At 43.1% G+C, this 26,020-nt stretch overlaps 1 protein-coding gene across 3 annotated transcripts; it reads left to right on the forward strand.

Moving 5' to 3' along the window:
* The first annotated feature begins 783 nt into the window (after nt 1-783).
* pkd1b (polycystic kidney disease 1b) lies at nt 784-25,999 on the forward strand. 3 transcript variants are annotated; one of them, XM_069517525.1, is made up of 42 exons: nt 784-1,097; nt 1,786-1,990; nt 2,089-2,282; nt 2,450-2,568; nt 3,118-3,265; nt 3,390-3,655; nt 3,757-4,530; nt 5,265-5,396; nt 5,477-5,652; nt 5,757-5,893; nt 6,636-10,294; nt 10,469-10,621; nt 10,711-10,848; nt 11,378-11,660; nt 11,860-11,962; nt 12,096-12,224; nt 12,323-12,473; nt 12,594-12,731; nt 12,829-12,973; nt 13,104-13,823; nt 14,579-14,732; nt 14,812-15,067; nt 15,621-15,816; nt 15,957-16,124; nt 16,614-16,754; nt 16,912-17,122; nt 17,313-17,436; nt 18,057-18,200; nt 18,304-18,724; nt 18,933-19,050; nt 19,124-19,335; nt 19,485-19,687; nt 19,775-19,972; nt 20,063-20,217; nt 21,326-21,526; nt 21,953-22,127; nt 22,704-22,886; nt 23,089-23,193; nt 23,294-23,428; nt 23,507-23,709; nt 24,419-24,530; nt 24,623-25,999. In XM_069517525.1, exons 1-42 carry the CDS (start codon nt 1,022-1,024, stop codon nt 25,532-25,534), a joined length of 12,573 nt encoding a protein of 4,190 aa, XP_069373626.1. In that variant the 5' UTR covers nt 784-1,021; the 3' UTR covers nt 25,535-25,999. The 3 variants fall into 3 exon arrangements, with proteins under 3 accessions (XP_069373626.1, XP_069373627.1, XP_069373628.1); XM_069517526.1 differs by having other exon boundaries at nt 1,810-1,990; XM_069517527.1 differs by having other exon boundaries at nt 1,813-1,990.
* The last annotated feature ends 21 nt before the right edge of the window (nt 26,000-26,020 follow it).

Below are 26,020 nucleotides of genomic sequence, written 5' to 3' on the forward strand. Positions count from 1 at the left end.
TATTTTGGGGACACAGTGAAATATGGAGCAATAACTCAATGCATCACAACTCAGCAGCTGCTGATTTCCAATAGCCATGGAGAAGGGCCTTTGAGAAAACAAACATAAATCTAGAAACAGTTTATAAAATAGTTTCATCATGGAATTCATAACAGATTCAACTCTATGGTGAATCTCATACTCTGGGGAAAAGTAAAACACAACTGTATCCATGGCAGCAGACTGACTGCTCTCAGCTATGTTCCCCTTATCACTGCCTTCAACTTTATCTGTTCCCTCTCCAGGCAACCCGCATGGCATCCTTTCTTCTCAAACTGGGTCTATTTCTTCTGCGTGTGCGTCACAGAGCCTTTGTCGGGTTACTGATGAGGTCTTGGTGTTAGTGCTCAGGCAACAGGCTGTGGGCACAACGCAGAAGAAAGAACCAAAAGGGTTTTGACAACCCAGAACAGGATGCTGAACAAGAAGCTGATCCCTCAAAATTCTTAAAGCATATATTAAAAAAAAAAAAAAAAGGCAACCATTTGCAGCCAAACAACAAAGACACTACAAGGACTCTGTTCTCTGAGATTTGTTTCTTGCTGCAACCTGCCTGAGTGAATCTGACCGTTTCTATTGAGGGCCGGGGGGTTTTACAACATGGTAATGAGCAGCGCAGGCCTCCTCTGTCCACTCTGCCTCTATAGCTGTTGCTGAGAGACAAAGTAGAAGTCACCCAGACGCTCAGAGAGAGTGAAGAAGAGGCCTTTAAAACAACGCCGCCACCATAACTCATGGTGTGTGTGCAGGACGAGGGGAGTGGGTGCTGGTGGAGGGAGAAGAGTTGGGTTTAATGTGAAAGAAGAGGAAAAAAAAGTGTGACTTGTACACAGACGCTCGGGATGAGGAGAAAATGTGAGGAAAAGAGTTGAAGCCAGAAGACTCCAGCCATTTAATACAAGGAGGGGAGAGTATTGATTTCCACAATGCTCCTGCATAGAGTATTTTTTCATCCTGGTGAGAATGTGATTTGCTCTGCAAGATGACAGGCACGCTCGTGGCAGAAAAGCAGGTGCTGCCCTGGATTCTTTGTTTGGTTTTGATCACAGTAGCTGGAGGTGAGAAGATTTATTTTATTGAAGGCTAAAATTAATAAGTTGACATTTTCTTCGTCTTCTTCAGTGGATTCCAAGACAGCAAGATGTCTCTGGACTCATGGAAATTTACTTTTGAACATCATCCTAGACAATTCCTCTTATTAGCCCTCATTTTATATTTTATAAGGTTTTTATTTAATTTAGCATCACATTTCAGGAAGAAGTGTTTTTACTTGTACAACATTGATATGTTTAAAAATGTGTAGTGTTACACATGCTTCACACTCTTCAATATACCTTTACTTTAAATCTTTACAGTTTAATGATGCTCGATAAAATAAATGGAGTATTGCTATTCTTTCAATCAAATCTATTGCAATGTAATTTGCACTTATGTGTTCAAATGTCCCATTCAAAGAAACAATTTACAGTAGTTTAAGTACAAAAATGAGTGTTTGATCAAAGAAAAGATGCAAAGAGAAAGTCAGGCTGTCAAACAGTTGGTATCACGGCTGTTCAGCACCTGTATCGTCTGATAGTGAGTCAGTTGTACTCATGTGCCATATGAGCTCCACTTTTTCAACTCTTACCAACTGACTTACCAATTTTCTTGCAGAGAAAAAAACTTAATTTTCATTTGCCACCTCAACATACAGCTGTTTGCTTTCTCTCTATGTGATATTATTATTGATCTGTTGCACGTTGTCAGCTCAATGGGATTTTTCCTCTCTAGAAGAGGTTCCTTGCCCAGAAGGAGGTCGGATCCACTTGTCCAGCGTGCGTTGCTACTGGATGTCAGAGGTGACGTCTTCGTGGTCTGAGGCTCAGCATTCATGCAGAGAGACTCCAGGAGGTGATCTGGCATCTGCTGACACTCCAGAGCTGCAAACGTTCATCCACTACTCCTTTCCTGCGTGAGTCCTACATGAACAATGTCTGTCTACACTGGCATCGTGTTTTACTCCTCTCTGTTTCAAGAGCAGATGTGTTTTGTTGTGTGTTCTTGTTTTAGGAAAACCACTGTGTGGGTATGGATGAGGGGAGAAGGGTCGGAGAAGGCTGGGGTTGTGGAGCCGGTGAGTCCTGCACGGTGGGCTGGAGGTAGTGAGAGGGGGTGTACTCAGATTGCTCTGGGTTCAATGAGACAGTGGAGAAGAGCTCAATGTGCTGGACGATACCTCTACCTCTGTGAAAAAGGTTTAACCGGTAAGACTTTTGTTTTTAACATATAAAACATAAAATCTCCTTCATTATTTATGTAGTATGTGGACAATCTGCGCCCATAGAGACGACATTGACATATCTGGTTGATGCTCAGGAGTAGAGAATAACAGCAGACGTGTGTGTGGGTGATTTTGGTTGATCCCACGCAGAGGCTCTACCACCTATGGACAGTTACCTGACGGGATGGGTTCACATGAGCGGCATCTACACCCAAACCCAGATACAACCTCTTCTCAGCGTCCCAGACATTGGACAACACACAGTGGAGGTTCGTAAAATGTGACCAGGGTGGACAGAGGAAGAGAAGACACATGTAGAGCAAAACATCACAACCACACAGACATGATAAACTTCTCATCAGAGGTTTCAGCTCAGGACTGAAATCACTGGTCCAAATCACAGATTCCAGGCCATTGGTAGTTTTATTACAATTACTGTGGTGTGGCAGGATGGAAATTACTGTGGGGGAACTTGACTAATGATGGATAAAGTGTAATAGATATTATATATTTTTAAGATGCATATTGCTGTAAGCTTATATTCCAATGTTGGTGCATGAAAAACAGTAAACAATGAGGCGAAAAGTAATGGATAGATAGTAAAATAGCTAGCAACTGAAAAGTAAAGTGGTTGAAACAGGTCAAGTACTAACTGATCTGAATATTGTTTTTTTTAACCCTCTCAAGCCCCAGAGTCGCCATTTCCAGAAAACAGAAGCACAGTGCTCTTTCTGCTTTGGTCACGCATCAGCAGCAGCAGCCAAATTATTTCCACACAATTATATACCCGCTAAAGTCTTGTTGAAATATTCCCACAGATGCAGCTGTTCCCAGGCTTGTGGTTCAGTCATGCAGGTCAGTTGGTAAAGGTTAAGCTTGTGGTTCAGCCAAGCCCACAGTCCTCCCTGGCCCGTGTTCAAATCCTCCGACCCTACTGCGACCCCAACCACCACCTGGTACCTCCAGGTACAGCACATCAATAGCATGACGTCTGGAAGCTATACTGTTGTGTCTTTCTTACAGTACTGAAGGTATTGCTAAACAGTCCTGTTGAGTACTTTTATGCAAGAATCTCCTCTTTGCTCCTCAGGTTGCAGCTCTCTCCTTAATCCGTTTAGCTGCTGCTCACCAGTACCACTGTGTAACACTACAGGGGGCTGCAGCATGGGTCAGTACTGGTGCCACCTGCTGGAGGCCTGTGTGCCCAACACCAGTCCCTGCAGCCCCTACGATTTTGCAGCGAGTGGCCGTGGCTTTGCTTTACCTCCCAGATACCCTGCAATACCACCCTTCTACCACCTGGTAGCAGACCTGTCTCTGAGAATAAACCCCAGCTCTGAACTGAAAACTCTGAGCGTGAGTTGACCTTTGTTGCACTTTGATACAGTTATTCATTATGAATCAGGTCAAAGTAAATAGTAAATAGTCCTGTATCATTGTCGTTTTCTCTACTACAGGTGCTTCTTCCAGATGCAGCAATTATGGTGTACCCTGATGATATTATAGCACTACAACACACGCGGGACTCTGGAACCTTTCTACATTGCCGCAGCAGTGAAGCCTCTCAAAACTCCCCCTGGCGCCAGAGTTACCTGTCCCTTAGAGGGGCCCAATGGGGAGGTTGGTGGCAGGGAGGCCTTACTTCACTGTCCGAAGGAAGCCAGTGGGTGGACGGGGTAGTCTGTGATCTGAGCATACTGTACATAGACACCCTCCACAGGGGCACTGAGCTCGATGGTATCTTTGGTTTCACCCACACAGAGACAAACACACCTCCTGATGTTAGTCTTCTAACTACAGCTCCTCCTCCAGATCCCAGATCAAAATTTAGGCTTAATATCATCCTCCCCCTGCCGGACAAAAAGAACCAAATTCATGTCCAAATCAACACCCCGACACTCATTGTGGTAAAAGTCCTGTCTGCTCAGAGAGCAAGGAGCTCATGGTCAGCCCCAGTGCTCCAAACTGGGGTCCCGTTTCTCTCATCGTGTCCTGAAGAGGTGGCTCCATCTCAGCCTGGCTGTAAGAGGCAGTCTCCTGATGAATGGTTCTCCTCTGTCACTCTCTTGCTGCCCTCAGTGGGGGTTCAGATGTTGAATATCAGTGTGGTGGATGAAGTGAGCGCTCAGAGTGTGCAAAGTGTGAGTGTGAGAGTCTGTGGCTACGAGGCAGTGACAGGGCTCAGTGTTGAGCCTCATGGACGTCTCAGGATGCTAACAGACACATCACAGGTGAGAATTTACAACACATGCCATTTGCATTCAAGCCAAAGTTTTTAGTAGCCATGCTAGCATTGTGGGTCAAGATGTCAGTAAGACAATCACTTTGGTCAACACTGAAATATGTCACTATTGTATTGCATTTGTAGAGCCCATATTCAGAAAACACAATTTGCCTCATAGGGCTTAACAAGGTGCGACATCCTCTGTACTTAACCCTCAAGAAGTGTAAGAGATGACTATAAAAAAACTATTAATTGGGGAAAACGTAGAAACCTCTGTTTGAGAGTTCCCTATCCCAGGACTCACAGAAGTGTAGTAGATGTCACTGAACATATTAACAAAATAACAGTATTTACAACATTGATTAGAAAAACTTTTTAGTATAATGGAGAGGTCTATCAATGGTAGAATGATAATGTCTTGATAACTATTTATATATATCTATAAGGTTTGACACAGATATTCAATATATTTCAAGTTAGTTTGGTCAAAGGTAAAATTTTTACAATACTTTGGTGGAATACCTGCAAAACTGACATTCCCATAAATTTCAGCTGCATGCTAAAAAGCTAAACTTTGTGAGCATGTTTGCATACGGATGCTTGATTTTAACTTAGCAAGAATTTGCTAATGTAGAGTTATATTGTTGAGGAATGTTGTCATGGAAAACTTGAATTTTACCAGAATGCACCCCATTTCTTCACATTTCTCTCAGTGGCATCTTCTGTGTTTTCATATTGCAGTCATTTACAGCCAAAGTGGAGCATGGTTCCGCAGTAACATTCACATGGGTTATTGACAACCTGGAGCAGTTTGCCTATGAAGGGGAATCTTACAGTGTAGCGTTTAAGAGACCTGCTGAGTATAAACTCAAGGTAAGGCGTTTGTTTGGTTGCTTCTTTTTGATGTGCTACTAATCTGACTTTTTAAAATGAATCTGTAAACTTTATCTTAGGTTACAGCATCTAACCCTGTGAGCTCCCAGAGCCTGGAAATCCTCTTGATTGCTGATGAAATGAGCCCAATGGCTGAGCCAGAGTTGCTGTTTGTCAGGGAGGTCATAGCTGTGAATGTGACCCACCTCTACACCCTCAGAGTCAAAGTGGACATCTCCCTGCCAGTCACCTTTGGGTAGGACATTATTCATCAATAACCCTTTCAAATCCTCAGAGAAAAATGTGGATATATTGTATCATGTTGACTTTACGATGGAGAATTCCACCTCCAACACGCAGGTGGGATTTTGGAGACGGCAGTGAAAAGGTGAGCCACACCCAGGCTGCTCCATATCAGACCATGGATGGACTTATGGAGAGTGGAGAGAAGCAAATGTACGTCCAGGACTCGGTGAACTATACCTATTCTTCTCCAGGTAAATACACACAAACTGCTGCATAAATCAGCATTTTAAAATTAAGAATGTATGAAATACTCCATGCATAAAATTATGACTCAATTCAGCAGTTTCTATCAGTTCTATGAAGCATTCTAGCATCTTTCATTGTATTGTTTTGCTATTAAACCCTGCAGTTTTACACAGGTTGATATTCTCTCACTGTGGTCGTAGGTGGCTAAACCCACAGTACACTACTAGACAAAACAAAGTAAGCCACTAGCTGGTGAGCATAGTGCAACAACAAAACACAACAAATACACAAAATAACATGATAACACAAAAATGTCTTGCATGAGACCAAATTGAAAAAAGTGAAAATTGGAATATTTGTCAAATGGACCTTATCTTAATAACAGATATTTCCTGCAGGAGAAATAAACCAAATATTTGACTGAAGTTTGTCAGGTGGACGCTGAAACTACTTTAAATAAAATACAAATGTTGCTCTGTATCTGTACCTATGATTTGCAGCTACTTGCTAATTGAGTCATAACAACGTCATAAATTGTTGTGTTTACAGTTTATTTTACTCTAGGTGGGCAAAATGCAATACAGATTTAAAACAGCTTCAAAGATATAGCTAATTGAGAAAACAAAAAATGAATGTGTGGGACATATTGTAGAATGGCTGATTATAGCAGCTGTTATTTGGACAGAGATCCATGTATCATTTTGAGATCTTAAAGTCAAATAGATTTTTCTCTGTTGTTCAATATAGGTGACTTAACACTTCATGTCCAAGTCTCCAATCAATTTGAAGACATTGGCACATCAATGAAGATTATCGTCCGCCCTGAGTTAGGTCATGTCCACATTTCCTCTTCCCCTGTGGTGCCCACTGTCAATCATACACTTCTTCTGGAAGCTGCTGCAGAGCCCTCCACCTTTGGTGTCTTCTATAGATGGGACTTTGGCGATGGCTCCAAAGGTGTCCAAGGCATCCACCATAAAGTAAATCACACTTTTACATCTGCTGGACTTTATAATGTCACAGTGTGTGTCAACAACACTTTGACGGCCCTGACCACTTGGCTCATCTTGGAAGTTATGGAGGAGATCTCTGGATTAACCATAAGCTACAGCGAACCTAATGAAGTGAACTCTGCCACAGATTTCAGAGCTAAGGTAGCCACTGGTACAAGTCTCATCTGGGATTTTGACTGTGGTGATGGGTCCCTACAGGGCACCCTTACAGATGGTTCCATCTCACACATCTATAAGTTTCCAGGGAATTATACAGTGGTTGTGATTGTCTCTAATTCTGTCAGCAAAGCTCAGCAGTCTATCAGGGTAGAGGTCTATAGTCTGGCTGTAAGTGGAATTCTCCCTATAGAATGTATCATAAATGGAACAGACACACAGCTCACTGCTCTGGTCACTGGGAAAATATCCTTTCTCATTTTCCATTGGCGATTTGGCGATGGATCCCCTGTGGCTGTAGTGGCAGGTCAGTCCACAGCCATGCATTCATTTCCAAGGCCAGGTATTTTTAATGTTAGCCTGACAGTGTTTAGTTCTGTTTCATCTGTATCAATTAATACGAGTGTTTGTGTCGAAGCGCCAATAACCAGCATGACAGTGCAGTCATCACAGGATGTTGTAGCAGTAGGAGAAGAGGTATGCTTCAGGGTGTTAGTTTCCCCCAAACAAATGACAGGTTACCAATTCAAGTGGTTTAGCAACTCCTTTACACCCGCTGCCAAGACGGAAACCTCTCAGGAGTGTTTTGTGTGTGAAGATGAGGGCGTTGAAGAGCTATCAGTAATGGCAAGTAATAATGTCAGTAATCAAACAGCCAAAGTTAGCATCACCATTCAAAAGCCTGTGAGTAAACTGTCTGTGGGACATGATAGTCAAAGTGACACACTGACACTCAATACATTAGTGTCTTTTTGGGTTGCTAATTGCAGTGGAAGCCATGTGTCAGTGCAGTGGGACTTCGGAGATGGTTCTCCGATAGAGCAGAACGAGAACGTGTCACATGTCTTTACCTCGACAGGTCAGTTCACAGTCACTGCCACGGCATCTAACATGGTGAGCAGGGAGTCTGCATCCATCAAAGTGAATGTTCTACTCCCTGTTGCAGACTTAACCCTTCACAGCAACCAGCCCTATGCTGTAGTAGGAGAGGAAACTCTTATCACTGCAGTTAGTAGTGCAGTCAGCAGCACCAGCTTCTACTGGACTGTTGATGGTTTAACTTCAACCAAAACAGGGACCTATCAATTTAAATTTGCTTTCCCCGAACCAGGGGTGTATCAAGTGAGGGTTGTAGCCCAGAACTTGGTGAGTAGAATGGAGGCAGCTATTTTAATTGAGGTCTTGGAAAGAATAGAGGGTCTTCACATTGATTGTCCCAGTCTGACCAATATGAAATATGCACCAACACAAGAGGAACTGCTATTTCTTGCTTCAGTCACCAAAGGCTCCAATGTCATGTATCATTGGCTTGCTGCGCAGAGTGGAATAAACCAAGAGATCACTGGTGATGGCAAGCTTTTTCATCTGTTGGCTGAAACGCCTGGTGGGTTATCAGTTCATGTAAGAGCCTCAAACACGTTGGGTGAGGCCACAACCACTGTTTCTCTGGTAGCAGTGGAGCGTGTAACAAGTGCATGTGTTGCAACTCATTCAAACATTGTGGCATTAGGGAAATTAGTTAATATTTCTGTGTCTGTTGTTACAGGGTCAGACCTAGAGTACCTTTGGTATATGAACTTTGATCCATCACCCTTGCGGACACATGTACCCTTTCTTCTCCACAATTTTACAAGTTTGGACGATGGTCTTGTCACAGTGGTTGTTCAGAATGTACTCAGCCAATGTAATGATACCAAACAGCTTATAGTCCAGGAGGGTGTGCAAGAGGTGGACTTTGAAATTGAAGGAAAGACACGTCCATTTCATATCAGTGCAAGTGCTGCTGTTTCCCTCCGTGGGCTTATTCGTAAGGGCAGTGACCTGCACTGGAACTGGGAAGTTAGACGTTTTAAAACCAACATTTTTGATGCTACTAATCAAACCTTCATCTACACTTTTACAAATCCGGATATATACCAGGTGTCTTTGAATGTCTCCAATGGGATAAATTGGCAGATGGTTTCACACAGGATCACTGTCCAGGATGGAATCAAAGATTTGCAGTTGAATATAAGCAAATCTTCCCTTTGCAGTGAAGAAGAAGCTACTTTTATTCCGACAATTTCCAAAGGAAGCAATGTGAGCTTTGTTATAACACTTAAAAACAAAGACTGGATTCATAGCCAGACCATTCTCGAAGGTCAAAACAGCTCATTAAGCCTTTCAGCTGGGAGATATTCTGTTACAGTGGAAGCTTGGAACCTGGTCAGCAGCACAGAGGTGTCTTCCAGCATTCTGGTCACTGAGCGCATTCAAGGTTTGCGACTTGTAAACAGTAGTTCTGCTGCACTGGAGGCTCTGAAAGGAACCCATTTCAAAGCAGAGGTGCAAAGTGGGTTTCCAGTTATTTACACCTGGATGTTTCACTTGGTGGGGTTGAAGCCCACATGGCTGATTGGTCAAGAAGTAATATTTACTCCACCAGAGAGTGGTTCACTGTCTATCAGTGTTGTAGCCAGCAATGGTGTTTGCTCACAAATGCTGAATGAGACTGCTTCAGTGGAGTGGCCGGTTAAGGAGATAAAGCTTGTTTGTCTTTCAGAGAGAATATTTGTTGGACATGCGGTCATGTTTTCTGCAACAGTGAGTGGAGGGAGCAACGTCAGATACCTCTGGGACTTTGGAGATTCCACTAAAGCACTGGTGACAGACTTGAGAACAGTTAATCATACTTATTATATTGCTGGAAAATACAGTGTTATGGCCAGAGTTGTCAACAGTGTTAGCCATGTGTCCACACAGCTTCACTTGGAGGTGGAGGAGCTCCAGTGCTCCAGCCCACAAGTTTCTCTAGTCCAGAGCCAATCTACTATCTACAGATCTAGACCGAGTTTCTTTGAAGCCAGCGTGGACGTTAACTGCTCTGTTTACAAGACCATGTACCAATGGGACATATACAGAGGGTCCGATTTTACCACTTTATCTGGGAACAAAGTCTTTCTTCGGAGTCAAGTGGATGCAGCTTCTCCTTTACTATTACTCCAGAGGCATACTCTTGATGTGGGACAGTATTGCCTTGTGTTCACCGTTACGCTCCAGGAAACTCCTGTATTTGTCCAGCGGACCACTATCATCACAGTGGTCCATTCCCCGCTGGTACCTGTCATCAAGGGAGGCTCGCACAAACTGTGGCCAAGCCTCAGTAACCTCACCCTGGACGGATCTGAGTCTTATGACCCTGATGCGGAGCCCGGAGTGGAGGATACGCTAGAATATCACTGGACCTTCATGAGAGCGGTAAAGGCCTTTTGATGTAATTGCAAACTCAGTGTATTGAAAACCATGTTGTGAGTTGTGTATTAATGATTAAGAAATGAAAACTAATTTAAGAACAGATAGGTGGTGTGATGCATTAATCCTTTAATACACACTGGACACACTTCTAACACCTGCGTTTTCCTGTATTTACAGAACTCTGCACAGTCTCATTTTGTGAAACAGCCCATTGAGAGCAACAACAGTAGAATGACTTTATTCACCGAACAGCTGCACCCAGGCTCGGTCTACATTTTCACACTCACTGTACACAAGGCAGGAAGAAAGCATGCATCCGTCAACCAGACTGTGAGTGTTACACATATTACATGTATGTTTGAAAATGTTATTTAACTAATGATTTATTTATGCTGATGATGTCAACCACTTATCTTTAGGTAACTGTGTGTGAAGCCCCTGTGCTTCATGTGACAGTGGAATGTGTGTCCTGTTATGGCCACTCCTCCTCTCAACACAGTTATAACAGTGCCATCATCATGGCTGGACGATGCGAACAATGTGATGACCAGATTCAGGTAATGTTTCTGAAACAATTACACATAATAACTTTTTTTTTTTCTGTAGAAATCTGGTAAACATGTCTCATGAGGATAATTCAAATGTTGAAAGTAATTTGACAACACACGACTGCAAATAGTCAAAACAAATCCAGAAACACGCTGCTGCGGAATAATAATGTCCCCATCTGCAGAATCACAGCTTTTTTTCAAACCATCAATTTCGGAGTTTCAGATCAGAGCTGTGCACAACGCTGGGATTTTCAAGCTTCTGAAAAGTGGGCGTATTAAACTCTGAAACAACGGACAAATAATAGTAGTGTAGGTGTACTTAAATCAAGTTACAAATTGAACAACCATGTCTCAGCCAACTGTTTTTTTTGTTCCCAGCAAACATTTCAATAGTCAGTCAGAAGAGGATGTAGTCTTTATTTGCTTGAGTTTTGTCTATCTTATCTGCTCAGATTATTCATTTGTTATAGGACGTTTCAATCCACATTCAATTGTAACAAGGCTTAGTGTGTCATAATCATGTGTCTATCCACAGTTCAAGTGGAGTGCTGAAGTCCAGACTGGCGTGACACTTGACCTTGATGACGTCGCTCCCTCTACAGGGACACATTCTCCTAACTTGGTGGTGCGTTCAGGTGTCCTCAAACCAGGTCTGAGTTATACCTTTACTCTCAATGTCTCCCAGCCTGGTGGAGGTCAATGGGGCAGTGCCAGTCAGACTATACTGCCTAACAATCCACCACATGGAGGCCTCTGTGATCTGAGGCCAGAGTCTGACGTACGTCTGCTGGAGACTGTGGTCACCTACAACTGCTCAGGTAATGTGTTGTGTTACACAGTTCAATTTGCGTCAGTGCATTTCTTAATGTGCCTTTTCGCCTTGTTCTTGATGCATTTTAATTTTTGAAAGATTACTTTTTTAAGTGTTGCCTTTTCAGATAATTAAAAGTTTTGTCTTATCTTATTTTAATTCCAGTGTACCACTGGTCAAAGCTTTGCTCTGTTATTTTTTGGTAGGCTGGCGAGATGATGAAGGCGAGGCTTCTCAGTTGATCTACACCTTCCAGGTTGCACCATGTCAGCCAATCAGCACAATGTGCCCCACACTTACTCTGTACAGGTGACTACTGGCCTCTATTTTTAAACTGTTACTACAGAAACAAAGTTTAATCCTAACCCAAACATTTAAAACATTTAAAATCTAATTTCCCCTTTAAAAATTAAGCTTCCAGCATATTGTAATTCTTTCCCAGGGGAACTCGTTCAACATTTGGCAGCCTGGTTCCAATGGGACAATCAGGGCAAGAAAAAAAACTGTCACTCATCACAGTCACTGTATTGGTGGAGGACCATCTCGGCTCAAATGTCATTGCTCTGAACAGGTAAAAAGAAAAATCATTTGTGTGAAATACATCATGCCTAATTTCATAGTCAAGATTTAGTCCACTTTCTCTATCTTTTGGATTCCTCCACTCTCAAGAACACTGACCATTGAAAATCCAGCAGTGGACGAAATCACCAGTGAGTGGCTCAGAAACAAGAGCCAGACCGAGCTGTGGGCTTTAGTCCAACATGGCAACCCTCAGGAGCTCATCCCTTACACCATTGCCCTCACCAGCCAGCTCAATCAGGTAGTGTGTCATATCTTCACATTACAGTGCATACAGTGCTTTTCTTCACCACCAGATAACATGATAACTGAACATCTTAGACATAAGATTTAGAATAATGAGTTTCACCCCTGTCAACAGATGGCGTCTGAACGGACCCCTCAGGAGCTCATGGACAGGAGGGAGATCCGGGTAAATGTGTCTCAAGCCCTGGCCTCTCTCCCCGTGTCCTCCTTGATGGATGTTGATCAGATCAGCTCAGCGTTGGCACGGGCAAGCGTAAGTGAACACTACTATTTTATATATATTTGCCCAATTTTCAAGTTATTCACAGTTACAACTTTATTAATGTTGAATTATTAACTTTTTATTTCAGGCTGTACCTGATGAGTTGGTATGCGAAGGCTGCCAGGAGAAGGTTCTAGAAGCTGTGGGGAAGATGATCCTTGTGATGGAGGAACAGATGAGTCCTGGTGTTTCATCAGCTCTTGAAACAGGAAGAAACATCCTTCATGTCTTAGGTGCTCGTCTTGCATTATACGCTAACTTAATTTACCTAGGGATCAATAAAGTATCCATCTAGCCATAAGAAGTGACAGAACAGGACCACAGATGTACAGAACTGGTGAATCTTGTTCTCTGTGTTTCCAGGGAGCACCTTGGCTGCTGTGTCTGAATCCGCCAATGCCTCCAGTTCTCACCCAGCATACTCAAGCTCTCTGCCGTCAGCCTCCACTCTCGCCCTGTCAGCAGTGGCCCACGCAGGAGCCCTCATGCGCACTCTGATGCATTCACGTGTTCATGGCGAGGATCCTCTTCTGCTCTCCACCCCTTACATCAATACAGTTGGTTTTCAAGGAGACCCCACAGACCTCCTCTGTACTCACCAGACAAACCAGTCCAACCAACACCAGGTCATCTCCTCTCGGTCATCATCCACTGATGGGTCAAAGATATGTCCCTTTAATATCCCCACTTCCCTTACTGCTCACCTGAGGAGTCAGAGGTCAGAGGTGGTGCAGGTACTGTTCGGTACAGACGGAGCGCTTGAGGCAAACCCTATGCTGAGTGAGGCTGACCCTCCGATTTCGACCTCTCTGGTTGCCATGGAGCTCACCACTCCTCAGGGTCAACCCATACCCATCAGGAATCTGGCGCCTGAACAAGCCATACAGGTCACCCTGCCCCACAAGTACCCTGTGGGTCAGGGAGACGAGGGGGGAGATGGGAGAGAAGATGAAAACAGGAATGAGACATGTCTCACTGTAACACTCCCCACTGAAGGACAGCTGAACTTCACAGTAAAAGCTGTGGACGGCCTGAATGAAAATGCAGGTTTATACATCTCCTTCAACTTCAGTCTGCTTCCAGGTACAGTACATTATTTTTCCATTATTCTTCCTAGACCAGATCGTAAATATTTGCACTTTGAAAATGTACTCTGCTTTATTTTCATATTAATATATATATTATAAACTGCTAATATACAGTTTTGATAACCAATCTTTCTAATCTGTTATCTGTAAAGCCTTCTTTATGATGATTACCTCCACCATTATATTTTCATCAGTGTTTCTTTGATTGGATAGATGTGGTATGGATCAGGGAAGAACTCATTACATTTTGGTGCAGATTAGGGGGCGGATCCAGGAACTTTTCTTCATCTTCTTTGACATTGTGAGATAGACAGTTTTCAAATTTTCCCAGTTTTCCAAGGGAATCATTCATTAATCTTGATGAAAGAAATCAGACATATTTAGGGAACTGATTTCTTTGAGATTATGAAATTTGGTGTTGCTTGATGGAATTTAAGGGGCAGCGGTATATGTTCTAATGAGTGCCATTCTATGTCAATAAATGTAATTGGCACAAAGTTTAAAAATTATTAGTGGGATTCCCTGAATTACCTCAATTCAGTATTTATCTACTTTAAATAATTAGTATTTTTAGTGACTGGGAAGTTGTGGTGACATTTCTTGACATGACATGAAACTTGTGGAACCATGAGAGTGAATTATCTTTAAGGTTGATCATGCAGCGCCTACGTAATTATTAATTAACCTCACCATATATATGTGAGATTCAGCATGAATTATGAATTTCCAAACTGCATTATGCATTTCTAGGGGCTACTTCTGTGAGCTTGGGATATGTCAAGATAGAAGTGAGCTCCACAGTGCCAGGGACTAATGCATCTCAGGGTTCCCTGGAGAAAGAGTGGGCTCTCACTCTCTCTGCTCCAACCACCTCCTCAGAGGAAACCATCTTTCTGTCTCCACTGTGAGTCACCAGTCTTTTCTTTAACTCAATCACTGTTTTAATGAATAAAGGATCATGACAGCATTGTCTCCTGCAACAGGTTGCACGGGACAGACGAGCCTCTGTCCATCAACCTGACCTCGTCTGTGCCTGACGGGGGGCCGGTCCATGTGTCAGTGTGTGTGTTCAGCTCTCTGTGCCAGTACTACAGCGTGAAGGAGAGGCGATGGAGCAGTGAGGGACTACAGCCTCTGGAGGGCAGCACACTCCAGGCAGCTCACTGTCTCACCCAGCATCTCACCATATTTGGGGCCAGTTTGTTTGTCCATCCTGGGGCCGTTGTTCTGCTGCCACCGGTATGTGAGAGCACTAAGGCTAAGGTTTTAGAGTCATGCAGGGATGACATATTTTAAGGCTAAACGGAATTTTTTTTTTCATTTTCTCTTGGATTATTGCAGAAAATTAGATCTGTGACACAGGAAAGTTTATAATGCTTCAAGACAATCTTCACAAATGTGCAATATCTGTGTACATAGCCAGATTATGACTCATTTCATTAAGTCCACTAAACTATACGTCCACCGTTATTCTTCAGTGTCTTATTCAGACTGTTGTCTCATTCTGGTTAATATCAGAATATTGGTGTCCATGTAAATGTAGACATTGCCTTGAGCTTTTATAAACCACAGCCCTTATTCCTTTTAATTCATACAACCTTCAAAAAACCCACAAACTTGGTCTAAAGCCCGAAGGTTATTTCCAGGTTATGGGACTCATTCCTGCAGCACTCTGTTTCAAGCATATTTTTTTAGATGTCTTGACAAATAACTAATCTATTCCCCAAATACAGACTGAGGATAAGAAGGTGTATATTCATCAACAGGCTCTTTGTGTGTCTTATCTCTCCAGTCAGGTGGTCCCATGCGTAACTCAGTGGTAGGGATTGTGTGTGCTGTCCTGGTTCTGACTCACCTGCTAGTGGGGCTCATCGCCCATAAACTGGACCACCTGGACAGCTTAAGACTGAGCCAGGTCCCTCTATGTGGCCGTCCAGGACTGTACCACTACAGAGTTCTGGTCAAAACCGGCTGGAGGCACGGAGCAGGTCAGCCAAAGACAAGAGACGTAGAAATAAAAACTGTACGACATAAATAAAACTAGCGAGGGCATGTTCATGTTTATATAAATGAAACCTCTGACTATATATGATCTAGATGTTTTTAATGCCGTGGTATAACCCTTTAGGCACCACAGCTCATGTTGGCATCAGTCTGTACGGTGTGAACAAGAGCGGCTCTCGCCATCTGCAGAGGGATGGAGCTTTTCAGCGCGGAAGCTTGGACCAGTTTCACCTGGAGACAGATGACAACCTGGGGGAAGTCTGGAAAATACGCATCTGGCACGACAACACAGGTACACTATGATAATAAACGTCTTTCAAAGTTATTTGCTACTGCACTGATTATTTTCTAATAAAGATTACCTAATCTAATATAATCTGAAAGATTAGGATTAAAAAACTATTTAGTGCCATCTAGTGCCATATAACCAATTTAATTGAGCTTGTCTCACTCTCTCTCCCTTTGCACGTAGGAGAACACATAGAGTCCTTCAGATAACATAAAAACACAATGCCCTTTCTAGAACTAAGTTTTAGTTTTTCTTTCTCCTTTAGAAATATGACAGGGAACTGCTAAATTAAATAACTAACACCAATGAAAACATTATACAATTTCTGCCAGTATACCTCTGCCTTAAATCCTACACAATTAGCCAATATCAAATTTCCATATTGCTTCTTTAGAAAACACATGCTGACATATTTTGCAATTGTAAAGTAAAAATAAAGATTTTCATCAGAAGTTTAACTGGATTTTTGGGATTTCATATCTGTAAACATAGGTCTGGACCCCTCCTGGTACATTCAGCATGTGGTGGTGTGGGACCCTCAGACAGACCACATGTTCTTCTTCGTACTGGAGGACTGGCTCTCTGTGGAGAATCAGAAGAATGAGACTGTGGAGAAGGAAATTCTGGCCTCATGTAAAAAAATGTTCTTACATGCTGCAAAAAATATCTCATATTGCATGATGATGGGTGCTCTTTCATTTGAGCTTTTTCTCTGTCAGTACAGATGACAAGCAATTCATCTCTTTAGAGAAACAGAGAATTTTTCAATTCTTCATTTTTTTCCATGCAGGTCCAGAAGAGCTCAGTGGGTTTCGACGGATCCTCACCTCCCAGCTGATGTTCGGGGTGATAGAGCGCCACCTGTGGCTGTCACTGTGGGAGCGTCCTGCTCACAGCCGTTTCACCAGGGGTCAAAGGGTTACCTGTGGCGCCCTCATGCTGCACCTCTACTTGGCATTGGGGGCTCTGTGGTTTGGGGCTGTGGGCTCCAAGGGGATCAGGTGAGATGATTTAAAGGCTGCAGTGAAAAATGTAAATCCTTCTAGAGCAGGGTGTTAATAATGTGTAATAATACATCACAAACGCAGGATTTTGTTTAATTAAGTCAACACACTACAAATAATTTAAGATTTCTCTAAAGATTCTGCTGAGTTGACAGGAGGAAAACGATTTGTGTCTCTTTTCCACAAGTGGACCGGTGTCAGCGCAGCTGCTGATGAACGTGGAGACGGTTGCCGTGGGGATGACTGTTGCAGCACTGGCGTTTCCTCTTCAGTGTTTCCTCTGTTTCCTGTTTAGGAAAGCTCATAGTCAGGTAACTGGAAACAGTTAAAACGGTAACGGAGACAATTTCATACATTTTACTATTAAAATAGTTTGCTGGAGAGAGTTTGATATATTGTGACACAGTATAGATATATATATATATTCATATTTATGATGAACAGATCGTTAGGGTTTGTGCCTCTGTGTTCTTACACGTGCCATCGGTGTGCTGCTGATTAGAGGTCATTGCAGCAGTGTGTTGGACATGAGTCTATGCTTTGTTTGTCAAACAGTTTTATCTCAATGTGGAAACAATACAAGTGAGTGTTTCCTATTTATCTTTAGTTACACTGATAAATGTTCAGCGAGCAGGTGTGTGTGTTGTGTCGTGTTGTGTCTGTCTATCTGTGTGTGTGTGTTTGTTCCAGATATTTCTCATGTTCTGAGGACCTAAATCTGTTTACACAGTCAATTAATGGGGACTTGTCTTCCTCATGGGGACAAAAATCAAGTCTCCATAATGTAAATCATTACAATTTAAGGTGAAGACATGTTAGAGTTAGGCAAGTACTAACTATGGTTAAGGTTAGAATACATCTCCAGGAAATCATTTTAAGTCAATTTAACGTCAATCTGCTGTGTGTGTTTGTGTGTTTTTGTGTAACCCAGGTAACCGTGGACATGTCAGTCCCTCCTTCTCCCGTTTGTCACTCTGTGGAGATGGACAATAACCTTGGCCAATCAAAGCTCTCAAGCTCGTCACTCTTGTCTCTGCCAGACTCCTCCAGCCCATTCCGAGAAAGTCCTTCATCGGTGAGAGCAACACACACAAATGTGGACACACACATTTTCGTAACCTTGCTCCTGTTTCGTTTCTAAGGATAACTTTGCAAGTGTTTCTTGTAATTGTCTGTAGTTACTGGAGAGCAAGGGGTTGGACTCCAGTATCCTGGACTTCTGGGCTGCCTCTGGCTTGGCGCCCCAGACAGACAGAGATGTGGTGACATGGCCGTCCTGTGACAGCCTCCTCAATCTACCAGACGACTTATGTCCCACCAAGATGACCTCAGCCCACGAACTCTGCAAGTCTTCACCCACTCTGGGCCCCACACGCCAATTGAGGAGGAAAAAGGCCCTGATGCAGCTGTGTCTGGCCTCACCCTCCTCCCCACACACACCCATCACTCTTGTCCCTTCATCTCACAAGTATCCCCTTTCAAAAGAAACTTCAGAATCTTATCCCTCCCCTACTGCAGCAGACCAGGAGGTGCTCACCGTGAACGCACACCCGGTCCAAACTCACAACCACCATCTGATATCTTTTCTTACTCTGTCTGGTGAGAAATCATATATTCAATGATGGAAACAAGGATTTATTTATTACCTATATCTAGTCTTTGTAACCAGCTTCTATATTATCTCGTCAAAGTTTATAATTTATTGTTTCCTTAAAAATATAAAATGTTTCCAACTTTTAATTGGAAGGTTGAAAGTTAATCAGGAAAATGAATGAGTCTAATTGTATATTTACATCCCTGGTACCAGAGGAGGATCTGCTGATGTCCATAGCAGCAGCAGCAGCGGAGGACACTACACACAAAACCAACAGTAACTCAGACAGCGGCCGGGATTCACCCAGAACCACATCCTCATATACAGCCACGTAAGCTTTGCTACTTTTCATGCAGATGCATTTTCATGCAGAACTTTATATATTTGTGTTTTTCTCCCTTTAGACAGAGCACCTCCTGCAGCAGCTGGTCAGATCAGAGTGAGGATAAGTCCCTGTGTGGAGCAGAGATCCTCATGCCAGACTCCCAGTCCTCCTCCCAATACGGGACAGGACTCTACAAGTGTCCCTCTGTGCTGTCTGTTGACTCAGTGGCCAGCACCTTCCTGCCGAGCCCTTCTCCTGACTCTACTCGCTCCACTTCCACCACACGCATAGGTACCATCATCACTTCCTTGTAACCATTTGTTCATCTCTTTACCATCTTAAGCAATTTCTTTGAGCTGATAATTTTTCTTTCTTTTTTAAAAATGTGTACATTTATTATATCTGGTGTTTGTGTCTCTTGCTTAATTCCTCCACCCCAGGCGTTTCTCGAGGTCAGCCCTGCTGGCTGCTCCCCCGCTGGACACTGCGTGTGATTTACCCCCTGGTGGCTGTTCTGCTGGGAGCTTGCTTGGCTGTGGTTGGACTCTACGGCCCGTTCTTCTCCAGAAATGTAGTTCTCATGTGGCTGATATCAGCCTTCTCTGCTTTCCTCACCTCTGCTCTGCTGCTGGAGCCTCTCAAGGTGAGTTCAAACATGTCATCCAATTAACTTGTGTAGGGTATCTTTGGTGGATAGTTGCTTTGATTTGCCTCCGTCCTGCTCGCTCAGGTGTGTGCGCAGGCACTCATCTACACGGTACTGTGGAGGCCTGTGGATCCAGAGGTGGAGGACCAGCTGTCCCAGGAGACCACTGTGGTGAGGGCATTTGGAGAGCATAGTGCAAAGGTTCGACCACCATGTGGTTACGGGCTGCTGCAGGCTAAAGATGAGGCGCGCAAAGTTCGAGCTCTGCGAACACTGATGAGGGTGAGAATACAGTCAGATTTCAAAGTGCACTATTTTCTCCAGAGGGATTAAAAAATGTTTTGATCATTTTAATCTATGTCTTTTATCTAGCACTGTGTGTGTCAGCTGTTGTTTCTATTACTGGTGCTGATGGTGAACTACCAGGATAGTGTAGAAGAGAGGCAGGGCAGGCTGCTGCAGTCTGCTCTCAGATGCCATCTTCGTACAGCACCCTTGGGAGCCCCTAACCTCACTTCACTCACAGAGTAAGGACAACACTCACTCATGTTGATAAAACACTTCACACCAAATACAACCACAATAAAAAATACAGAGAATGCAGCTTTTCCCACAAGACAAATATGGTCTCTGTATGGTGGACTCTGTATCTTTTTCATGTAAAATTCTGCACATAATCAAAGCCAGACAAAAAAAAGAAACTTCAGAATTACTTCTGTTTGTGTTTCTTACTTTAAACTTTCATTATAAAGCACTCTTTGTTGTGTATCTAAAAAGAAATGAAATACTTTACATAATAAAGCAGCCTTTCTAGTGCTCTATTAATACAGTGCTATACATAACTGCATCAACTTTTTTGTTGTGCATGGAAAAACAGGCCAAGTACAAGACATCTTGTGATAATTAGATTTTTCTGCACTCATTTGAAAAAGTTATTTGGGATGCAGACAAAATGAGACAATCCAATACAGCATGGATTTAAGGATATTGTTGCATTATAATTTATATTATGTTACTGTCTCCAGACAGATTCCATGAAATGGGAACCAGCAATCTATTATTCCACTTCTCTCAACCCAAAGCTCTGTCATTTCCACTGATCAATCCAACATAGTTTTTTGTTTTCAGGCTCAGTCTTTTCTTCAAACAGCTGGGCACTGTAGTTTTTAGCAAATGTTACTCAATGAATGCAATGGACGCTGTTGCTCAGTAAGTTTTTTGGGGGCAGAGGTTACATTAGCTGCTTTCAGACATGCACTGAACTCCACTGATCCTCTGTATTGTCTCTGGAGGAGGTGCATGTGTGAACGCAAATAGAGAGGCTCCTTAGTTTCTATGGACTTTGTCTGCCTGGCCTTCTAGTATTAATCCCTAAATAGTCAGGATGATTCAATGTGTGAACACAGCAGGGGATCCCCCGCTGGATTCACCGTGAGCAAGTGGAGGGGTTGATGATGCAACACATGCAAAAATGAAAAAAACAAACATAGAACAAATATTTCCCAGTGAGAAAGCAGTGTCATTCACCGAGAAGGCACCGATGAAGATTTCAGAGTTTGTGATGATAAGAGCTGACACTGGTGTCTGTGTGTTTTTGGAGATAAATAATCAGAAACTCATTCTCTCTTCATCCAGCTGGTCAGACGCAGAGCAGTGGATAAATCGAACCTTGGTGCCAAAGCTGCACCAAAACCCGTCACTTCGTCTGGTGGGTTTGCCACGGCTGCAGTACACACATGCGCTCGGCCACATGACAGGTATCCTCCTGGGAAACAGCAGTGAGAGGACGCGTCAGCTCCTTGCTGACCTGCACATGATGGACTGGGGCAAGAAGATGTGAGTGGATTTGTTACAGATTCAACAGCTTCAAGATGTTCTGAGGTGTTCATGTAAAGCTTTGTTTTCAATTTATGCTCGAGTGCTGAATTACCTTTCTGACAGTAATGAGGCGTGTCAGCCCATTAAAGCATCTTATCTTCTGAGAACAAATAAAGCAATACGAGATGACAAAATATAATTTGCATAATATGATTTAATGTCCTTGTGTAAAATATTTTACCATTTAAAACACTCTCCATTTTCTGGTGTCACTGTTATCTGTGGTACAACTTTTTTTGATGAGCCTTCCCCCTTTGTTTTCAGCCAAATGGGTTTTATATTGAATTCTATACATTATCATATTGACGTAAAATTGTATATAATCTCATTTAAAAGTTATTTTAATAACATCGACTTTGATTTGTATTTTTTTCTCTCTTTCAGGTTTCAATCTCTTTCTATTGATTTCACACACTATAACAGAGACTCTGGTTTGTTTGTGTGTGTGTCCATTCAACTACAATGGACTCAGACACAAAGAGTCACTGCCTTCCTCTCCATCCATCCACTCCTCATCCCTTCGCCCTCGTCTGGATTGGACTTTCGGGTGGCACTCACGGTAACATTTACAGCATACCTTCAAACCACAGACTGTATGTAAAGAAAGACGGCATCTCTCTCACTTCCTCCCACTATCCAGAAATGAAGCCAAAATATCACATAAACGAACATTGCCATCTTGCTCAATTGTAGCATGTCCAGTAGCAATCAGGGATGGAGCCAAAGTAGCAGATCGGTCAGTCCCAGCCGTCAATCATGATGTATCACATCAAATGTCTAGTTAAATCTAAACTTAAATGGAGAAATTAAGCTGGATAAACATCAGTGTGATAAGAACTATGTTAAATGTCAAAACCATGTTTGAGAACATTTTATTTGTAGTCAACATTGACATTTTAGTTAAGTTCATGTCCAATTCACTTACATGGAGGAGGCACGGTTTGTAAACTAAACCACAGTCAGCCACCAGGTGGTGATCAAGATGCTTTGGCTTTTGTTTCTAGGAGCAGTCATGTGGTTCATTTTTATTTACAGTTTGTGTTTCAAATACAAAGAAAGAACAAGAAATGAAGAGCAATATATTCTTAAGCAAAATCATTTCATAGATGGTTGATGCTTTGACTTTGTTTTTCAGGTTCTCCTTCTCATCTCTGCTCTCCTCCTCTTGTTGTCGGAGCTGTGGTCCATGGTTACTGAGCATGCTCAGTATCTGCATCACTGCAGACACTGGTTCCAGCTTTTCCTGGCCTTGTTGTCATTGGCGACAGCTATCCTGCAGTTCTGCTTCCTGTCTCATGCCTCTTCATGTGTTTCCGAGGTAAAAAAAAAAAAAAAAATCATTTTTGGTCCACTGACCGCACCTTCTGCATCATTGTAAATTATAAACCTTCTTACGCGCTGCTCTTTGTAGACTTAGTGGTAGAAATGAAATATTGATATTAAAAATACCCTTAAAGTAGAAGTTGATGACTCTGTGCATGGCTCTGACGGCCTTATAATAACCAGTACCTTCCATTTAGCTTCGTAACCAACCAGACAACTTCATCAACTTCAACAATGCAGCCCTTCTGGCACAGAGGTCGTCTCAGTGTGCTGCTGTTCTGCTCACTCTGCTTGTTCTAAAGGTAAATGAGAGCTCTGATTCATTATTAAACAACAGCACTGCTCCACACAGTTTAATCGTTGTTTTAAATGTCTACTTGATTCCACTGCTGTGTGTTCCAGCTGCTGGGAACCCTGAGGTTTGTGCGGCGGTGGCTGGTGATAGGCAGAGTGCTGCAGAGAGCCTGGGGGGAGCTGTGGGCTCTGACTGTCCTACTGCTGCTTCTGCTCATGCTCTGCACTCATCTCGGACACATGGTACCAAAAGAAAAGCTTGACTGAGTAGAATATTTATGAAGAAGAGATGTATTTAATTTAGCTTCGTCTTTGTTTCAGCTCTTCTCCCAGTCAGTGGAAGGCTTCCAGTCTGTACACGAGGCCGGTGTTTCAGTGCTGTCCGTCCTACGTGGCCGAATAGCTCGCCAAAGGCTATTCAAGGTTCACACAGTCCTGGGACCCCTCCATGGACTACTACTAATGGGGGGAGGTGTCTGGCTATTGGCTAGACTCTGTGGAGCTGTTCTCATCCGTGCATACAGGTACTTTATACAGAATCTTGCCCAAGTGCTTGTTTGCATTTCAGATTTCTCTAGAAGGTGCAAGTGATGCATGAAATCACAGGAGTGCGTTTATGGAGGTGGAAAGGTTTGAGAGATAAAAAGCAGAGTCATGTCGGCAGGTCTGTAAGGCTCTACTGAGCTGCAGTGTTAGTTTGAGTTGTAATGACAGCCTTCTAACATGCTCACAGTGACATTAACACACTAATGTGTAGCATGTATAATGTTTATAATTCATGCTCACCAGCTGGGATTGATGTTAGTGTGCTAACAATTAGCATTGACGACCAATTACAGTGAGGCTGTGGGAATAACTTTAGTATTATTAGTTAAACAAGTTAGACTGGGGTTTTGGGTAAGGGTTACGGTTTGTCATCAGGCCCTCCTTCCCTCTGGGAGCCATAAAAATCTGTACAAAATCGATGTAATGTTGACAATCTCTATTTTACAATAGAAGTCAAATTGCTTGTAGGTTCATCCTCTGGGAAACATGAATATTTGTGCAAGGAGGCTGAAGGAGCTGCAGCTGGACTGCATGAGGAAAGTGTTTTCTGGGCATTTCAGCATGTAACCCAAATTAAAATGATGAACTTGAATATTAGCATTACATATATCATTTAGGAGTAAGTTTTGTAGATTTTAGTAGTGCATTAAGAAGGTTTCATTACTTACTGTTGTTACTGTGCTATAGAGCAGAGCAGGCTGAGCTGTACCATCCGACCATTGAACCTCAGGATTATGAGATGGTGGAGTTTTTCATCAAGAGACTTAAGCTGTGGATGGGACTCAGCAAGGCTAAAGAGGTAAATAGTGCTTGGATTTGGGGCATTTTGTTGATGACTGAGTATTTTAGCATCTTCTGTTGCTGATTCCACACATTTCTTTTCCTTTCTAGTTCAGGCACAGTGTGAAGTTTGAAGGCATGGACATCCCTCCCTCCAGATCCTCCCAGGAATCCCGTCTGTCCACTGTTTCATCCACTCTCCCCTCCTACCGCTCCCCTTCCCTGTCCTCCTCATTCTCATCACCCCGTCCCCTGTCCTCGGCTCTGTCTGTGAGATCAGAGGACTCATCGGTGTCTGAGTCTGGGTTTGACGTGTCGCCCTACCTGGACCGCCTGCTCCCCAGTGTCAGTACTCTGCTGTCTCATTTCGATCGGGTCAATCAGATAACCGAAGATGTTCACAACCTGGAAATAAAGCTAGAGGAGGCTCAAACCAGGAGGAGGAAGAGGTGGATCAGTAACGACAAGCAAAGTGCGGAAAGATTCAAAGAATCAACAACAAACCCAAAGGAACCAGAAGCAGGAATGAACACAGGAGAAATTAGACACAGGAAGACAAGTCTTCTCTACCCAAAGCCACGAGTCTCCCTCCCATCCTCTTTTTCTTTCAATCTGTCTACGCTTCACTCCTCGGCTGCATCACTCTGCATCTTTCCCCGCACAAGAGGCTCCTGTTTTGAATCTCATTCAGTCTTGCCTCCGGTGTCTAGTGACAAACATTCTTCTGATGCAGCCAATTCTGCATCTGGAATCTGTGGTTTGTATCCTGCAGGTTCCCTTAGTTTTGGGGAGTACCCCAGGAGAAGAGCTTGGCATTCTGGGAGTTCTCATTCAGCCGATGCAGCTCAGAGAGCCTTCCAGTTCTCAGGAGGACCTCCCCCATGTGGAAATGGAATAGGAAATTTAACGTACATGAACGACAGACCCAGGAGCGAAGAAGGGGCAAAAAGGCGTATCAGTGATGGAGTCCCTGTGAAAAGGAAGGCTTGGATCTCTGAAGGACCAGAGAGTGAACAAGACTGACCCTGTGTACTCAGAAAACTAATTCAGTTCACTCACTCATCAGTTTACTACCTTCACCAAGGTGTTTCTGTGTTGGGAGGTGCAGCTTGATTGAATTTAATGGGACTTGTGGGCCTTGGTGGAGGTGATGCGCTCTACTGAGTTTCATTCTAGTGTTTTTATCTGCGCAGAAACTACTGGACTGATTTCCATGGACTTTTGTTGAGGGGTTGGACACAACCAAAGGTAGAACCTATTAATCCTGATTGACAAGAAGATCCAGGGATTTCTTTTTAACTTTCTCTAACCTGGTTTTAGTCTTGGAGGAGGAATGAGGGCCCTTCTCGCAGGTCCCACAACCTTAAGAGATGCAACATTAAATCCCTGGACCAAAAATATTGCATATTTAAAGAGACACTGTATACTTAACTGGATACTTAACTCTACAGACAAATAAAGACGAGTGACCACATGGTCTGAAAGTAGGTTCATGTTTCGTTTATTTGA

Source organism: Paralichthys olivaceus, chromosome 21 (assembly GCF_024713975.1).
Source record: "Paralichthys olivaceus isolate ysfri-2021 chromosome 21, ASM2471397v2, whole genome shotgun sequence".
Lineage (NCBI taxonomy): Eukaryota > Metazoa > Chordata > Actinopteri > Pleuronectiformes > Paralichthyidae > Paralichthys > Paralichthys olivaceus.